Here is a 17,846-nt window from a genome sequence, read left to right on the forward strand (position 1 = left end):
CTCGTGGGAGAAACAGACAAGTCCACAAAGTCTAAAATAATGACATGCGGACCTTCATCAGGGCTCTGTGGAATATATAGCTGAGGCTTAAAGGAGGAAGTCAGGGATGATTCCACAAAGGAAGTGGCATTTGAGTTGTGTTTGAACCAAAGTCAGGAGGACTTCACCAGGTGCCACAGAGGATGAGGCACTCGTGGTAGAAGAAACCATGGAGACGTGGCTTCTTCTGGGATCCACATAGTCTGGTGTGGCTGGAACAGAGGATGCTAAAAGGGAAGTGGCAGGAGCCGTGCTCAGAGAGTGGTGAGATCCAGCCTGGGGAGGGTCTTGCAAAGCCAGCTGAGGTGTTTGCTGTGCAGCTAAGAGGGCCACTGATGAGCTTTAAGCACATAAATAGTATGATTGGGGTTTGTGAGTTAGGTTAATCACTCTGACTGTGGTGCAGAAGGGAGATTAGAGGGAAAACCTCTTCCAACAGTTCAGGCACCAGGCAGTGCAGCTCTGAGGCTCTGGCTGACTAAGGCGGGCCTCCATTCACCCACTGTGCTCTGATCCGTAGCACGGTCATGGCTGTGTCTGTGCCATTGCAGGTGTTGAGTGTTTTAGCTATCACACAGGCTGAGGTATAGGAGATGAAAGAAGAGTTTGAGCGATCATTTGGAGGTACCACCACCAGGACCTGGTGATCAGGATGCAGGCGATAAGAGAGGAGGAGAGGTTGTGATGGCACTTAAATTTCTAACTTGGCCAAGAACTAAAAAATAAACAGTTGCTGTTGAGCCAACCCCAACTCCTGGTGACCCCATGTGTGTCAGAGTAGAACTGTGCTCCATAAGGCTTTCAACGGCTGATCTTTTGGAAGTAGATCACCAGGCCTTTCTTCTGAGGTGCCTCTAGATGGATTCGAACCACCAACCTATTGTTTAGCAACCAAGTGCTCCACCATTTGTACCACTCTGGATTCCTAACCTGGCCATTAGGTGGTGCCATTCAGCATTTCTGGAAATGGACTCTCCATAAAATAAGCAGGGAAGGCACTCAGCTAGCTTCTGCAGAGGGAAGATTCCACTGAGGAGTCTTAGTTAGGAGGTCGTTAGCGAATGGGAGTGGTACCCAGTCCTCCCAAAAAGGACTCCTAAGAGAGAAGGGCGCCTCCAAAGACCCACATGCATGCCCCATTGAGACACTGCATGGCCTTTTGTCCACTCCTTCCGCACCACGCCCATACACATCCCTCCATGTTCATGCCTCTCACCAGGACACAGACACACAGTCTGGGCTCGAGCCCTAACCTGCACTCTGGCCACCTGCCTCATACAGAATGGAGGAGGACAGCAGAGGGGCCAGCAGGGCACACTTACAACATTCTGAGCCTGCCGGGCAACCCAAGTCCTTCACCATTTCTTCCAATCCCAGAAGAGGATAGAGAAGGCAATGTGGTGTCAGGAAATAACCCTAGGCCTGGAATCAGAAGGCCTGGCAATGAGTCCTTGCTTCGCCACTTAACAGCCAAGGAACCTTGGGCCAGCCACTTAACCTCTCTGAAGCCTCTTTTTTCTCTCTGTCTCTGCGTAATAATCTTGGACCAAAATCAATGCGACCATGTAGATGCCAAATTGATTGGGTTCTTTGCATGCTGAGGGGTGTGTGGTAGAAGGTTAGAAGCTACAAACTAAACATGGCACATCTAGGGCAACAATGATTTTACCAAAAACATTTGGGGGGGAGGGGAGGACATTAAGTAACTCAATTGCTATGTAACGTAACACATTTCTTTGTATTGAATGCAAGCATGGATATTATCATGCAAATATTTCATGTGATTTTAATATTGTGCTCGTAATTGGGCACTTCAGGCTTTGCTCCTAGATTCTCCCAGAGTCCCTATCCACATTCTTCTTCTGTTAGGAATTCCTTGGTAGAAATTTTGGAGAAGTGCTGTAGAATTCCTGGAGGAGGGAGCTAAGCTGAGAGCTTGTACCCCCAGACATCAGTATCGTGGATCAGCTGCTGTCAATTTCAGTCACATCTCACACATACACACACCTTCTCATGTGCTTCCCAAGTTCCTAGGCTTCCCTGGCCACAGACCAGATGGAAAGCCACCAGCCAGCCCTCACTAATAGCTTTTGGACTTTGCTTCTCAACCTTGGCTGCACATTATTGTCACTCAGGGCACTTTAAAACAACGATGGTGGGTCCTACCTCCAGGGACTCTAATTTATTGGCCTGGAGTGTGGGCTGGGCTTTAGGACTTCCATAAGTTCCCCAGGTGGTTCTACTGCACAGCCCAGGCTGAGAGCCCTTAGCCTACAGAAGATGGGAGGGGAAGGGAGTTAACCGTCAGTAGATACCTCCAAAGGGCTGGCACTATTGCAGAGAGGTCCTCCCAGAGATGGAGCCTATTATGCCAGTTTTTTCAGAGGAGGAGCCTGAGGTTCAGAGAGGCTCCGGAGCTGGTGAAAGGTCCCCACCGCCAAGTGGAAGAGCAGTGACTGAACCAGTTTGGTCTCCAGTCCAAGCCCTATGGTGTTTCCCTGCACTGCGCGGCCTTCCAGAAGAGGGCGCACGCGAGCACATCACTCTTCAAGGGGCTCCGCAAGGCAGACAGCCGGGCTGCCAGACAAGACGCAGCTCAGAGGTTTGCCTGCTGGGGTGAAGGAGCCACTCAAAGCCATGCAAAGTGGTTTCTTGTCTACCTTGATCAGCATTGTGGCAGTTAGGCAGGGAGGGACCATGTCAGTGCATTTCAGCAAAGGGACCCAGCAGTCCAATAAACGCATCCACTAAACCGGCAACAACCACCCTCTGGCCCGCCCTTCCCTGTACTCTCCCGGACCCTCCTCAGCCCAGGACCCTGGGGCGCGGTCCGTGGACTTCCCTGGTATCCTTCCCTCCCTCCCGCAGGTGATGCAGCACGCGTGGGTGGAAGGGAACTCCTCCGTCAAGTGTGACCGGTGCCACAAAAGTATCAAGTGCTACCAGAGTGTCACCGCGCGGCACTGCGTGTGGTGCCGGATGACGGTGGGTTGGCGCCCAGGGCAGCCCTGGTTCTTTTCACGTGGTCTTTGCTCAAAGCCACATCAAGGGAGCAGTGCACACTTCGCCAGAGGGCGTGAACAGAGCCAGGGGAGCAAGGCTGGGGAGGGCCCAGAGCCAGTTCAGTGCCCTGAGTATAAATAACAGTGCCTTCCAACAGACCACCAAGCTGCCCAGAGAAAAGGGCACCGACGAGAACCAGGGCAGCAAGGGCTTAAGAAGTGGCCAGTCCACTGCCTCTGTGGTGGGGCAGCTGGAAACAGCAGGCTGGACCATAAGCTTCCTTCGCCTGGTATCTTCTGGGGCTGGGAGGAGTGACAGGGAGAGGAATCAGACTCTGCTCTACAAGGCGGCAGAGGAAGGGTACCTGCCCCAAAGGCTCATTCTTTAGAGCAGCCCCACTGGCTTGGCCAGAGGCCCGTACGTGCTGCCACCATGCACAGCCAATGCTAGAGCCCAAATCTCCTCTGGAAAGCTGGAGCACCACTAAGAGCCACTGAGCAGCCCAAACTGCCGGCCAAAGCAGACTCAGTGCCGTGGCCTGGCCTGGCCTGTCCCTTCAAGCAGGTATCAGCCTCCAAAGGAGGTTTCTCCAAACCAGACTGCGGAAATCCCAAAGTGTAGAGACTGAGTCCTGAGGTTTGCTTCCAGCTCCCCATGAGCCTGCGCATCGGTCCCTTCTTCCTCCCAGAGCCTCAGAGACTGAGGCGGGCAGTCTTCAAAGGGGCTCTGAAATCCACGCAGGGGTGCCGTGCTGAAGGGCCACAGGCCTGCTCGTGGCTGTTTCCTTGCGGCAGCCATGCACAGCACCGTGGTCTCCTTTCTCTGCCCACGGCCCACTTGGCACCCCGAGCCACACACACGCACATACACAAATACACTCGGCCATACTGTCAAACCCAGCAGTGCGTCAGGATTCGGGGGAGCACTAAACAGCTTGCCTCCCCAGTAAACCTCTAAACCCTCGTACTTGACATTTCCTTGGCCGCTTTGGCTCACTCTTATCTTCACTTTTTCCTCCAGTTTCACCGCAAATGTGAGTTGTCCGCATTGTGTGATGGCGGGGAACTCAGAGACCATATTTTGCTGCCTACTGCCATATGCCCTGTCACCCGGGTAAGTGCCCCTGCTTCCACCTGGCTCCTGGCTTCTCCCAGTGTGCGTTTCAGGGGTGGACAGTGTTCAGACAGCCACTTCCCTCAGGGGGCTTCCCCAGACAACTCTTGGGGTTTTTGGACTGTGGGACCCGATTCAAGAGGTCAGTGCTGCACCAGCTGGACTGCCAGAAAAAAATGCCTCAGCTAAACTGGTTCTGGAGCCCTGGTGGCATAGTGGTTAAGAGCTTGGCTGCTAACCAAAAGGTTAGCAGTTCAAATTCACCAGCCACTCCTTGGAAACCCTATGGGGCAGTCCTACTCTGTATGGTAGGGTCTCTATGAGTCAGAATTTCCTCAACGGCAGTGGGTTTAGTTCACGTTTGAACTGGTTCCAAGAGCCAGCCACCCAGAAGTCTCTGGAATGGCCTGACCAGGAAAGCACATCCTTTCTAGAACCTTGCAGGCAGCGCACAGGCCAAGGGATGTCCGCCACCTCTGCACGTGGACAGGCCTCACCCTTGCTGGCCTCTGTGCCGTGTCCAGTCATGGAGCTCCCTCTGCTTTGAGGATTTCCCCTGGGGCATCTTGGCCCCATTTTGGAAATGAAAACATAATGAAATTAAACTTTTTTTTTCTTTTATTCCCACCTAAAACTTTCTCTGGCTCCTGCGTAGAAGACTTCTCTTTCAAACCAAGCACCAAACACTTTAACTGTTCCCCTCTTTTCAACTTAGAGATGTTGCCAGTCCCACAGACTCCTCACGCCTTGCCATTGACTTGACCAGCTGCTCCTTCCTCATGAAAAACCTAAGGGAAACTACCACATTGGAAAACCATTCAGCAGTATTTACCAAGTTGAAAATACGCAAACTCCATGACCCAACAATTCCCCTCCTGCGTACTTACCTGACAGATATGAGTATCTATTCCACCAAAAGACATATGCAAAAATTTTCATAGCAGCTTTATTCATAATAATCAAAAACCAGGGGGAAAAATTGTCTATTAACAGGAAATGGTTACATAAATTGAGCAATAATGGGATACTGTGTTACAAAGAAAAAGAGCAAACTATGCTAGACACAAAAATATGGAGAATCTCAAAGACATAATGTTAAGCAAAAGAAGCCATGTTCTACGATTCCATTTATATGAAAATTCAAAAAGCCGGCAATCCCAGTATGGTGTCAAGAGTCCAAATGGGGTTATGCTTGAAAGGGTAGTAGTTACAAGGGTGTGTGCACATGCAAAAACTCATCTAGCTGTACACTAAAGATGTGAGCGTTTTACTGTATGTGAGATAAACCTCAATAAAATAAATAATAAACACTAGAGAAAAAAAACAAACGAAACTAAAAAAATAACATGCCCAATATCACATTTTAAAACCCGCTGCTGTTGAGTTGATTCTGACTCATAGTGACCCTATAGGACAGAGTAGAACTGCCTCATAGGGTTTCCAGTGAGCAGCTGGTGGATTCGAACTGCCACCGTCTTGGTTAGCCGCCAAGCTCTTAACCACTATCGCCACCAGGGCTCCTAGGGGATTTTAGCGTGGAGCAAAGAAGCCAGATCTAAGACCTTCTTTCTCAGAGCCCAGCTTCTAAGTCAACAACTTAGGTTTCTGCTGATTTCAGTGTTTCTGCACCCCCACCCCAAGGCCCTTGCCAGTGTCCCAAAGTCAAAGTTAGACCTAGTAAAGGCAGAGATCTGGAGAACCCTAGAGAACCCACAGGAAACATTGTTTTTTTTAAATTCCAAAGTCACCATTTTGAAAAGCCTCGGCCACACTCTACTGGCCTTCTATTTTTGTTTCTGATCTCTTGCTTGAATATTAGCCATTCATTTTTCAAAACATGCTTCTGTCTCCTCTCTTCTCACAGGACAGGCAAGGCGGGAAGTCTGATGGCAACACCTCAGCCAAAGGCGAAATTGTAATGCAGGTACCTCCTCGAGCCTTGAGTGGAATCCCTCATTATAAGTTGGTCCAAGCTGTACTAGGGAGGACGGGGTTTGGAGCCTAGAATCTTTGCTTTCTCAACTGGTCATTTGTGCCACACCGGAGGACACTTTATTTCCAGCCTCTGGAATTACCTTTGACCACCATGCAGTAGACAAGGGATGAGAAGGGAAGTTGGTTGGCCCCGTTCCTGCCTCACTGGCTGTTTCACCTTCTTTAGAAACAAGTTACGTAAAACGTCAATTTGTAAACCTCTTAAATGATAACAAATGTGTGGCCTAAAAATAGACAGTGGTTTTCCAAGACTGCCAAGCTGACTGCAGAATGTGATCTGCCAAAATGAAGCTAACCAGATTCCAAATCCTTCCTAATCCTTAAATGTATATTTTAGAAACCATCGACTCTTTTTTTTTTTTTAAACTAGGGTTCACCAATGAACATCTTTTCTTTGTGCCTTCTACAAAGTTCCAGGGACTGCAAGAAAGACAGCCTGGTGAAGCACAAAGCGTTCTAGAAAAGGAAATAGAAAACTAGAACGTCCTCCCCCTCAGCCTCTGAGCCTCTATTTCTTTGTTTGGAAAGGGGCTTAACAAGCCCCATGTTGCCCACCTCATAGAGGTGCTGTAAGATTAAATGAGAACACGCCGATCAAAATGCTGTGAAACTGAAAACATAAGAGATAATGGCAGGGAAAACCTTAATATTCGGGAAAACTCTAGACACCATGACAGAAAGCCAGATGAATCACACCAGTGCAGGTACACAAGTTTACAACTGGCATCTACCTGGTTGTCCTGGCATCTGGTTTCATTGGGAAGTGCCCATGCTGGACAAGTTGTTAAATATTTTGAATACTTAACAAACCGCCGAACACAAACACAACCCGTTGCCATTGAGTTGATTCTGACTCATAGTGACCCCATAGGACAGAACAGAACTGCCCCATAGGGTTTCCAAGGAGTGCCTGGTGGGTTCGAACTGCTGACCTTTCGGTTCGCAGCCATAGCTTTTAACCACTACGCCACCAGGGTTTCCTAACAAACCCCAGAGGTAAGGAATTAGTCCTCAGGGTCTAAGATGCTTCTGGGTGCACCCTGGGCAAAAAGGAGAGAATTCTTAGAAAATCATAAAGGATGCTACTGTCTTTTCCCAAAAATACAGGACTGTGTGGCATTTTTAGTCTGAGATCTGGGAAAGCAAGCATTTCGTACTGACCACGGAGCAGAGCTATGTCTCTGTGTCAGCGGACCTGAAGCCAAATCCACAAATATCGAGCACCCACTCTTCCATCTGGTGCTGTGGGAGTCCTTGAAGAAGGCTTATACACACAGCCCCTTTCCTCAGACATTTAAAATCCAGTTGATGTTTTGAGACATTTACCTAAGAAGATAAAGTAAAACAAATGAATGAGAACCACAACAAAAACAGAAGCTCTTCCAGGTTTCAAGTGCAAACGTTTTAGTTGCCATGGTCAAGGAAAACTTCATAGAGGAAGTGGCTCTTGAACTGGACCCTGGAAGATGAGAAGGTTTTGAAGAAGATGCAAAGAAGGAATTGAGCATTTCTGGCTACTAAGCAGAAGAAAACAGGATGAGCAGAGCCAGGGGGTGGGAATGCCCAAGACAGGCTAACTGGAGGTGAGAAGACTATGTCTTGGTTGGAGCTGCCAGTGGCTGAGGGTTAGGAGTAATTAAGTGATAATGGTAACACGTGGCCAGGTAGACTGGAAAGGCTTTGGCTGCTGGACTGGGAGACTTGGATTTTATCCTCCGGACAATGAGGTGCCATTAAAGGTTTCTGAGCATGAGTGGCACGATTGACATGGCCTCATGGGAAGGAACCTTGTGGGATGGCATCCAAGACTGACCTGGGCTGGGAAAGGCCTGAGCATTGTGGGGACTGTGAAGGTGTAGTGAAGGGCTGGCTGAGATAAAGGGACATACCAGGCAAAGAATTGGCAAGACAGTATCTCTGGATAATTGGGTGGATAATAGCCCCTTTAACAGAAATAGGAAGTCCAGAGAGAAGGCCAGTTTAACAGGAAAAGAAGATAGGTCAGGTTTGGGGCATGTTGAATTTGTATTGATGATGACACGTCCAGTTCAGGGAACCCACTGGGCAGTCAAAGATGTGTAATCAAGGCTTAAGGGGAAAACTGGGGCTGAGAGTGTCAATTTTGAAGGCACTGGGCCGGAAGTGATGGTTCACTGTTTGAGAAACCACTACCATCCAGTTGATCCCGACTCATAGTGACCCTATAGGTCAGAGCAAAACTGCCCCATAGAGCTTCCAAGGAGCACCTGGTGGATTTGAACTGCCTACCTCTTGGTTAGTAGCTGAAGCACTTACCCACCAGGGTTTCCCACTCTATAAGGGGCAGTTTATTTATCCATATGGCCAGATAGTCATACCTCCTAAGATCAAATTCAGCTGCATCCCTCACAAAATCTAATATTGTGCTGTGGGTTCAGTTGCACACCCTTGTTGAAAGATTTGCAGCTACAGTGCTACTGCCCCATTTCTGATCCCAACCTTAAACTGTTGTCACTGTGGGCACCACTTAAAGGCCACTCAAGGTGGAAACACTTAGTTTAGCCACTCAGAAAATCCAGCCTGTGAACAAAGACTCACCGTGCCCAGCTTATATCTTCCATGCCTGGGACTGCTTCCCATCCATCTCTCATCTCACACACACACACATACACACACCCCCGCCCTGCCCCATTGCATGAAGCCGAGCTAATTTCTCTTTCTTTTACTTTTTAAGTATAAGATCATCCCCACCCCAGGGACCCATCCCCTGCTGGTCTTGGTGAACCCCAAGAGTGGAGGGAGACAAGGAGAAAGGTATGTTCTCTTCTTTTTCAAAGTGGAGAAGCTAGAACTGCCCCACTTGGGCCCTTTCCTCCCCTCAACTCTAACAGAGTGGGCTGTGGAGACAGGCAGACCTGAGTTCAAATCCCAGCCCTGCCACTTATTGCTTTATGACCTGGTCCGAGTAACTTAACCTCCCTGCACCTCAGTTTCCTCCTCTGTAAAATGGGGATAATAATTTCTCCTCTCTTAGGGTTTTCGTGAGGGTTAAAAAAGTCAAAGTGCTTTGCCCAGAACCTGTCACGTGAGCCACTGTTAAGGCTCCCTGGGTCAGACCCAGTATGAGATGGCCAGTTTCTTCCTAGCCTCCCAGGACTCACCTGATTGGGGACCTGCTGGCCTGTCCCCAGCCCTGAGAAGGTGGGAACCCCCTCATCAGTGGAAGAAATGCCAGTCTGCTGGGTCCTGGAGGCTCTAAGTAGACTGGGAGGCTGGGGGGAGAATGTGGCAAAGTGCTTCTGCCTCCCTGCCCTGTCCAGCTCTGGACTCAGGGACAGATAACCCAATGACCTGAAATCTGGGTTAAAAAATACAAAGTAAGGTTAAAACAAGAGCTTGGAAGACCCTACCTCCAGTCCAGGTGGCAGGATACCCCTCTGGGACTGACCAGATTGTTCTCAAGATGGAGCCTTGAAACCAAGCCTATGTGTGGTCGCTGCCCCTCAGCCCTCCCTTGCCCCGGCCCCACCCTAACTAACCCACCCCTCCTGCATTTCCTGCTGTTCCCAGGAGTGTGGGGGCCTTTCCCTAGGGGATCCTTGAAACCTTTATACAGTCCACAAAGGGCCAGATTGCATCACCTGGAACATAAGGAACATTTGAGGTGCCTCCGTGCTCTGGGTTTCTCTGCCCTGTCCTTTCTGCAGGGAGTGATGCTCATGGGGTTTGGGGCTAGAGTCATGGGATGGTGGGATGGTCTTGAACAGGGAGTGAGGACACGGGTGATGCCAGGTGAACCTGGGACTTCAGGGTCTGCAGGACCTGCTCGCAGACTTCTCCCCTCTCGGGTTGGAATGGCCCCTCATCCCCACCGTGGATGGGCTCCCAGATGTTTGCCGTACTGTGACTTCTCATGATGACATGCTCCTTCTCTGTCTCCCTCTCTCTCTCTCCTTTTCTTTTTTTTCCCCATAGAATTCTTCGGAAATTCCATTATCTGCTCAACCCCAAACAAGTTTTCAACCTGGACAGTGGGGGGCCTACTCCAGGGTATGGAGATACAATCTTTACTTCCTACTTTTTTTTTTTTTTTTCCATTACTCTCTGAAAAAGCTACCTTCTTCTTGTCTCTTTTGTCTCTGGATTTATTCTTCCTGCCATTTTACTCCCTTTCTCTCTCTCTCTCCTTTTTTTTTTTTTTTTTTCTTACATCCTAGTCCAGCTTTTCTTCTGGAGATACTCAGAAACACCCATCATGGCTAACTCTAATTGGGAAAGAGCCTCCTGTACTTTGTCCCAGAAAAGTTTATTGATCTTACAAGAGAGAAAAATTATACATACATCATTCATTTGATTGACCGGAGGGCAGGCTGGTAAATTGTTTTATTTGCAAAGCTGTGTTAGCTGGTGTCTTCATACTGAATTACGAGGAGGAAAGAGTTCTTTGATCACTGTCAGTCAGCAGTTTGGACACCTATATAACCGACTCAGAGTTATATAGGTGCTGTGTTGCATGGGGCATTTTAGGATCAAGATGATTTTCTATTCAGTGAATTTTTTCTCCTGGATCATCCAGTCTGGAGATTATACTCCCCCTGACCCCTCTGCTCTTGCCATTTGCTATTTACTTCACTGCTCCTTAGCAGACAGCTGAAGAGAGAAAGAGAGGGAGGGAGACAAGGTGGCCCCTTTGCAGCTTGACAGCAGCTTTTGGGGAGGTCTGGGGACCCTTCAGCAAGGCTGGTGCACTAGCGACACCTGCTGGCCATCCCCAAGGCTGCACCTTGTCCCTGGGGACAAGGATTTGCACAGGCTGGGCTGGGCTTTCCCACCACAAGGCCTCTTTGTCCAACCTCCTAACCCTTCATTTCCACTCTGGGCTCAGCAAGACCCTCAGAGGGGAAGAAGAAAGGGCTCTAAAAAGGGACTCTGTCACTGACCTCAGTTGGCTGCCATATTTATGGCCAGAACCCAGTTAAAGGGAAAAAGAAACAAAGTGCATGATTTACCTGGAAAATTTATTTCCAAACAGTCCACCTGTCCTGCTGGGGTGGCCACCACGGTCATCTTGACTGCCAGTTACTGCTGTGTACCATGGCCTGTGATAGCACAGCAGCCTGGAAATACGTTTACCGGCCCATCTTCTAGAGTATTTCCCTACTTGAACACAGTATACTAGCTTAATCTCCAAAAATCAAACCAAACCAGTCGCCGTTGAGTGGACTCCAACTCATGGCAACCCCATGTGTGTCAGAGTAGAACTTGCTCCACAGGGTTTTCAATGGCCGATTTTTCAGAAGTAGATCGCCAGGCTTTTCTTCCCAGGCACCTCTGGGTGGACTCAAACTGCCAATTTTTCAGTTAGCAGCAGGGCACGTTGCATCACCCAGGGACTCCAGCTTAACCTCATCCTTCCTCAACTGGTTTTGTCCTGGGTGATATGCCAGGTGACTACTTCCCAGGGTGGACATGCCCTGGGTATCTCTGATGTGAGCGTCAGTCTGTAGTAAGACAGGCTGTCTAGCTGAAGGGAGCCTCCACTGAGGATGAACTTCCTACAGAAGAGCAAGGTTTGCAAGAGAAGAAAAGGGAACACTGATGTACCCACAGAGGCGTCAGCGGCTCAGAGAGCCAGGGGTCTTGTCAGAGCACCAGCCCAGGCAGGGAGGAAGGACTGGGCTTCAACTTCCCAAGTCCTACCCCAGCGTATTCACAGGTCATTTGTCCTAAGGCAAATGGTCTAAACCTCTTTTTGTGTCTGGAGCCCCTTTGGCAGCCTGGTGAAGCCTATGGGCTCCTTCTCTTTCTCATAAAATGGAACAGATAAGACTACCAAGGAAATTATTTATACTGAAAAATAGTTATCAACACTTTAAAAACAAACGAACAAAAAAGAAGTTGGAATGTATGTTCTTTACTAACACATTAAATAACAAGATCCAGAGATAGGACTAATAAAACCAAACCAAACCCCTTGCCACTGAGTCGATTCTGATTCATACCAACCCTGTAGGACAGCGTAGAGCTGCCCCATAGGGTTTCCAAGGCTGTAATCTTTACAGAAGCAGACTGCCACATCTTTCTCCTGTGGAGCAGCTGGTGGGTTCCAACCTCTGACCTTTCAGTTAGCAGCCGAGTGCTTAACCACTGCACCACTAGGGCTCACTGATGGGACTAATAAACCAAAAACAACCAAACTCGTTGCTGTCGCATCGATTTCAACTCATAGCAACCCTATAGGACAGAATAGAACGGCCCAATCAGGTTTCCAGGGAGCAGCCGGTAGATTCAAACTGTCAGCCTTTTGGTAAGCACCCAAGCTCTTAACCACTGCACGACCAGGCTCCACGACTGGGGACTAATAATAACTACAGTAAATTCATAGTATTGATGAGCACAAATTATATTATGAGATATCTGCCACAACTGTAATAAAATATAGAAATACCTTTGATTTCAAGGGCTGATAAAGTCACAGGCATTATTAACAGCTCTGTGACTTGCTGCCTACATTTATAATGGAAGGAGGCACTAAATTTCAGGTGGAGGTTGGGGACAACAGGAATGGAATTTTTTCCCCCTCCAAATTCATGACCCTCTGAATTCTAACCCACAGGCCCCCTTGGAGGTTCATGGGCCCCAGGTTAAGAGCCCTGCTCTAAAGGGTTAAGGCTCTGTTGGGCCAAAGGGTCTCTGGGGGTCACTGGGCTCTGGGCCCACGTGAGTGGGATAAAGACTCTGGCAGTTAAGGGCATCTCACTAAATGAGAGGTTGTGAGGGCAGAGAGGCCTGGGGCCCCGGGGTGAGTCAAACATGGGCAGTTCGTAGGATCAGTGCCAAAATATGCAAACTGTGCGTTCGCCCGCACACACAGCAGAGGATTTCTAGAACAACGTTTTCTGTGTGCGCTCATGTTGAGCCAGCTTCTCCTTACACAAGGACCACTCCCTGGGATCTTCCTCGGTACTCCCCGGCATTGTGTAGTAAGTCCTAGTTTTAGAACACCAAGAGATCCTCTCAACGCCTAAAGGATCCAAGGTCCTACCTAACACACTCCTGGGGAGCAGAGGAGACTGACTCAACGGGTGTTGAATGTCACCCACAACCTGGTCAACAAGAGATTTTGGCCTTTCTTCTACTTTCCAGATTGAACTTTTTCCGTGATACCCCAGACTTCCGTGTCCTGGCCTGTGGAGGAGATGGGACTGTGGGCTGGATTTTGGATTGCATTGGTAAGAATGGGCTGGGAGGGCTTTTACGGTTTACTTACAGTAAGCGCATAAAGCCAGCAGAAGACAATAAAAAAAAGAGGGTGAAACTCTCCAGACAGGAATTGGACTGGACTATAAGACAGAAAATGATACTGGTGAGGAGTGAGTTTCTTGGCTCAAGTAGACACGTGAGGCTGTGTGGGCAGCTCCTGTCTGGAGGTGAGATGAGAAGGCAGAGGGGGACAGGAGCTGGCTAAATGGACACAGGAAATATAGGGTGGAGAGGAAGAGTGTGCTGTCTCATTGCAGGGGAGCAACTTGGAGTATATAGCAAGGTGTACATAAATTTTTTTATGAGGGACTGAACTGATTTGTAAACTTTCACTTAAAGCACAATAAAAAAAAGAAAATGAAGAACTTGGCTTGCTGGAGAAATTTTTTAAGAAAAGAGGAAGAGAAATGGAACTACATCTTGTTTATCCTTGGATGAACGCTTGACTAAGTGTGTGCTTTGGTTAAAAAAAAAAATAATAAGGAAATAAAACAATGGCATGATTCTCACAGCTACAGACATTGGAAACAGTTAAAACACTCAGCTGCTACCCAAAGGTTGAAGGTTTGCGCCTACCCAGAGATGACTAGGAAGAAAAGCCTGGCGGTCTGCTTCTGAGAAATCAACTGTTGAAGACCCTACGGAGCACAGTTCTACTCTGACATACATGGGGTCGCCATGAGTCAGATTTGACTCGACGACAACAGTAATCCAAGTGAGAAATGATGGTGGTCTGGGCCAGGGTGAAGCAGAGGAGATGGTAAGAAGTGGTTAGATCCTGGATCTCTTTTGACGATTGAGCCAACAGGGTTTTCGGACAGATTGGATGTGGGCAATGAGAGGAGCCATAGGCCAGGACTAGACCCTGAATACAGGGCGGGGCAAGGCTGGGCCTCCAGGGTAGTCAAATAGACCACCTGTAGGGCAGGGGAGAAGGCTTCCAGGACAGGCAGACCTGCCTCACTCCGCTCCCCACAGGTGCTTTGGTTTCCTTGGACGTGGCTCTGCCATGCAGCCACCCATGTGCTCCTGTCACCGCCACTCTGGGCTTGTTTGTGAGAGGAGGGAGTGTCCTTGGGAAGCAGAGGAAGGAAAGCTGCTGCCCAGAGGAAGGGTGAACCCTGTATAGGGGACTGCTGGTGGGTTCCATCTCCTTCATGAAGGCCAGGGGAGGGGAACGTAAGCAAAAACTTTATAAAATTCATCTGCAGAGGACACAGGTGATAGAAACTGCTCAAAACGGAAAGAAAAACAAGTTAGTGGCCCAGAGGGAAAACCAGCAGTGAAAGGAATGACTGTAGAATGATCATTCATTCATTCAGTAAATTACTTATTGAGCACTTGTTCAGTGCTCAGCCACATCAGTGAGCTTCCCATTGTTCTTAGGATTAAACACAAAAACCCTTCCAATTGTCCACAGGGCCCTGGGTGGTCTAGCCTCTGCCCACTTTTCCAGCTTCATTCCATTCGTCCATCCCTCTCCCTCTGGACTCCAGCCACCTGGCCCTTTCTCAGACCTGTGAAAGTACCAGTCTCCCTTCACCACAGGGTCTTTGCATGCGTTGTTCCTCCTATCTGTAATGATCCCCGAGCCTTTGCTTGATCAGCCTGTATGTCAGATCGCAGCTAAAGCATGGCCTTGCTAGGGAACCTCCTCTGACACACATCCCCAGCGTCAGTCATCTCATCACGGGACCACACTCCTCCCATTTCCAATATGAACTTGAAATTGTGCGTTCTTTGTGTGAAGACCTCGTTAACATCTGCGTCTCTCAGTAGGCAGACAGCACCATGAGAGCCTGGGCCATGGCTTTCTTGCCCAACGTTAAGGCCCCAGCACCTAGCACAGCATCTGGCACTTAGTAGGCCTTCAGTAAATATGTGTTGAATATATGAATGAAAGGGAAAGAGAGTCAGGGACTGTCTTAGGCAGTGGAAATGCTGTGGTGAAGGAGACCAAGTTCTTCCCAGGGAGGGTACAGGGCATTCAGGGAACAGACAAGGAGACAATTACAAGAGAGTATGGTGCTGAGGAAACACTCGGGAGAGGCACCTGGGGCAATCAGAGATGGTTTCTGAAAGGCGGTGTCCGAGCTGAGCAAACAAAGTGCTTTTGATGTAAAGAAACTGGAAAAATTTCAGCATGGTTGACATGCCGAGTGAGAGGTAGGAGAGTAGAAGACCGAGGCTAGAGAGAACGGCAGATGCTAGATCCTGAAGAGTATACTGCTCTGTGCTGAGAGGCAATGGGGAGCCACAGCAGAAGTGAAAGCAGAGAACCGACAGGATCAGACTTGGTTTAGGAAGGATAGCCTCCCTTGGTGGAAGTGCAGAGGACACTCCAGGAACTGGCAAAACTGGAGGCTGAGAGAGCAGAGAGAAAGCTGTTGCAGCAGTTCCAGCGGGAAGCCATCATACGTGAAGCCAGCCATGGTCACGGGGATGGAGAGAAGAGATTGCTTGGAGATCTATAAAGATTAAAAAAAAATCCAAACCCGTTGCCGTTGAGTCGATTCCAACTCATAGTGATCCTATAGGACAGAGTAGAACTGCCCCATAGGGTTTCCAAGGAGTGGCTGGTGGATTTGAACTGCTGACCTTTTGGTTAGCAGCTGAGCTTTTAGCCACTGCACTACCAGGGCTCCACAAAGAAGACAGCACATAGAAATTCATGTGTCCATTGATGTGGAATGAGGGAGAAACTGGGATGATTTCCAGGCTTCTAGGCTCAACACCGTGAGGATGGTAGAGCCACCTACGGGAATGGTGACCTCAGAAGAAAGAACAGACAAGGGAACAACGGCATTCCAAGCAGAGGGAACAGCATGTGCAAAGGCAGAGAGGCATAAATGCCGACCAGGTGTTCGGGGAACAAGGAGAGATTCCATCACCCTCCATCTCAGCTCTCTCCATGGTGCTCTTGGCCCTGCTCTCTCCCCAGCTCAGCCAGTTCTGGTGTGGGTCAGACAACCCGATGACCTGTGAACTCCTGCTTTGCCTGGGTGGCCCTGGCATGAGCCTCACCTGCTGATCCCTGCGTCGTCCCCATGGCCATAATAATGCCCAGCACCAGGGTCACCATGGGCACTGGGGTTGCCCATGGGAGTCTATGTAAATGACACCCCCTGCGCCCAGTGTGTGCCTGTGCCTTCCCCAGCAACTACTGTAGATCACACTCGCGGCCGGATTAAAACACATATGTTTCTTTCTCTGATGGTTCAATTCAATGCTCCTTTACAACTATCATCGGAGATGAGACTAAGAATCTGTGTATTTCCAAGTCTGGGAGGTAGCGGAAGAGGCAAACTGGTACCTCGGAGTCAAATAACCCCTGGAGGGTTTCCTTGTTTGAAACAATGCTGTTTTTAAACTTCTGAACCTGAATGGTTTTAGGTGAGGTGTTGTCCCTTTCCCAAATGCCACACTACTCCCAAATATCTCAGACCACTGTTTTACTCGTCTGTGTACCTGCCTAGCCCCTAAAGAGAGGAGGTGCATGGACTGAGGGCCACATGGATCTGGGTTTGGATCCTGGCTCTGGACTTACTTTCCCTCTCTAAAACTCAGTTTCTTCAGCTTTAAGAGAAGGATGATAATATCTCGGAAGAGTTGGTCTCAGGGATAAATGGGCTAAGTGCTGGTTGTCATTAAGGATTAAAATTGAGATGTATGCTGTCACCTCAAAGGACAGAATTGGGATGACGTTAGGATAAAGAGGTGCAAGTCATGGGGAGACAGATTTGCTCAGTATAAAAGAATCCTTTGTAGTGATTAAAATACTGCAAATGAGATGTATGATTTAGGAAGTAGTGTGTTCGCCGTCATGAGAGGTATTCAAACAAAGAATGCAATGGAGGAGTTCACGCATTAGATCAAGGATAACAAGGTAACTCGAACATTCTGTAATCCCATGGCATATGGTTCTCTCTTCCTCCAAATGGTTTGCAGATAAGGCTAACTTCGCAAAGCATCCACCGGTGGCTGTCCTGCCTCTTGGAACAGGAAATGACCTTGCCCGCTGTCTCCGCTGGGGAGGAGGTGAGTGCATGCTAGCAGCTCTATTCTGGGGACAGGCAGTTCGGTTTACAGCTGCTCTGCAGAGCAAGGCTGTTCCGTGGCTCTCATTCCAGAGAGTGATCCTCCCTCAGGTCTGGAGTCACATCTATTCCATGGCTCTTTCCTTGCCCTCCGTCCCACGCCGAGGCTGGTATAGGAATCTCCCTTCTGTGCTCCCAACTTACCACTGTCCCCATACTTACTGTCATCCTGAAAACATCGGCATAGAGCTCGCCTCCCTCAGTGGAATGTAGAAAATTTTAGGGTAGTGACCAGCCTCAAGGGTCTCCTCCTCAGTGCACAGGCTGTTAGGGGCTTTCTTAGACAGGTGTTTTCTGCATCAAATTGTTGTGGTTGTTAAGTCCCCTCGCATCAGTTCCAACTCATAGCAACCCTGC

The 17,846-nt window shown here is 48.9% G+C and overlaps 1 protein-coding gene across 2 annotated transcripts in view; it reads left to right on the forward strand.

The window, feature by feature from the left end:
• DGKG (diacylglycerol kinase gamma) overlaps positions 1–17,846 on the forward strand; it is a 248,355-nt gene that overhangs the window by 114,908 nt on the left and 115,601 nt on the right. For both annotated transcript variants that reach the window (XM_049880842.1, XM_049880850.1), the window contains 6 exons: positions 2,908–3,024; positions 4,063–4,155; positions 6,020–6,079; positions 8,864–8,943; positions 13,276–13,361; positions 17,341–17,430. In XM_049880842.1, the coding sequence (XP_049736799.1) occupies positions 2,908–3,024; positions 4,063–4,155; positions 6,020–6,079; positions 8,864–8,943; positions 13,276–13,361; positions 17,341–17,430 (526 nt within the window). The remainder of the gene's footprint in view (positions 1–2,907; positions 3,025–4,062; positions 4,156–6,019; positions 6,080–8,863; positions 8,944–13,275; positions 13,362–17,340; positions 17,431–17,846) is intronic.

Source organism: Elephas maximus, chromosome 1 (genome assembly GCF_024166365.1).
Source record: "Elephas maximus indicus isolate mEleMax1 chromosome 1, mEleMax1 primary haplotype, whole genome shotgun sequence".
NCBI lineage: Eukaryota > Metazoa > Chordata > Mammalia > Proboscidea > Elephantidae > Elephas > Elephas maximus.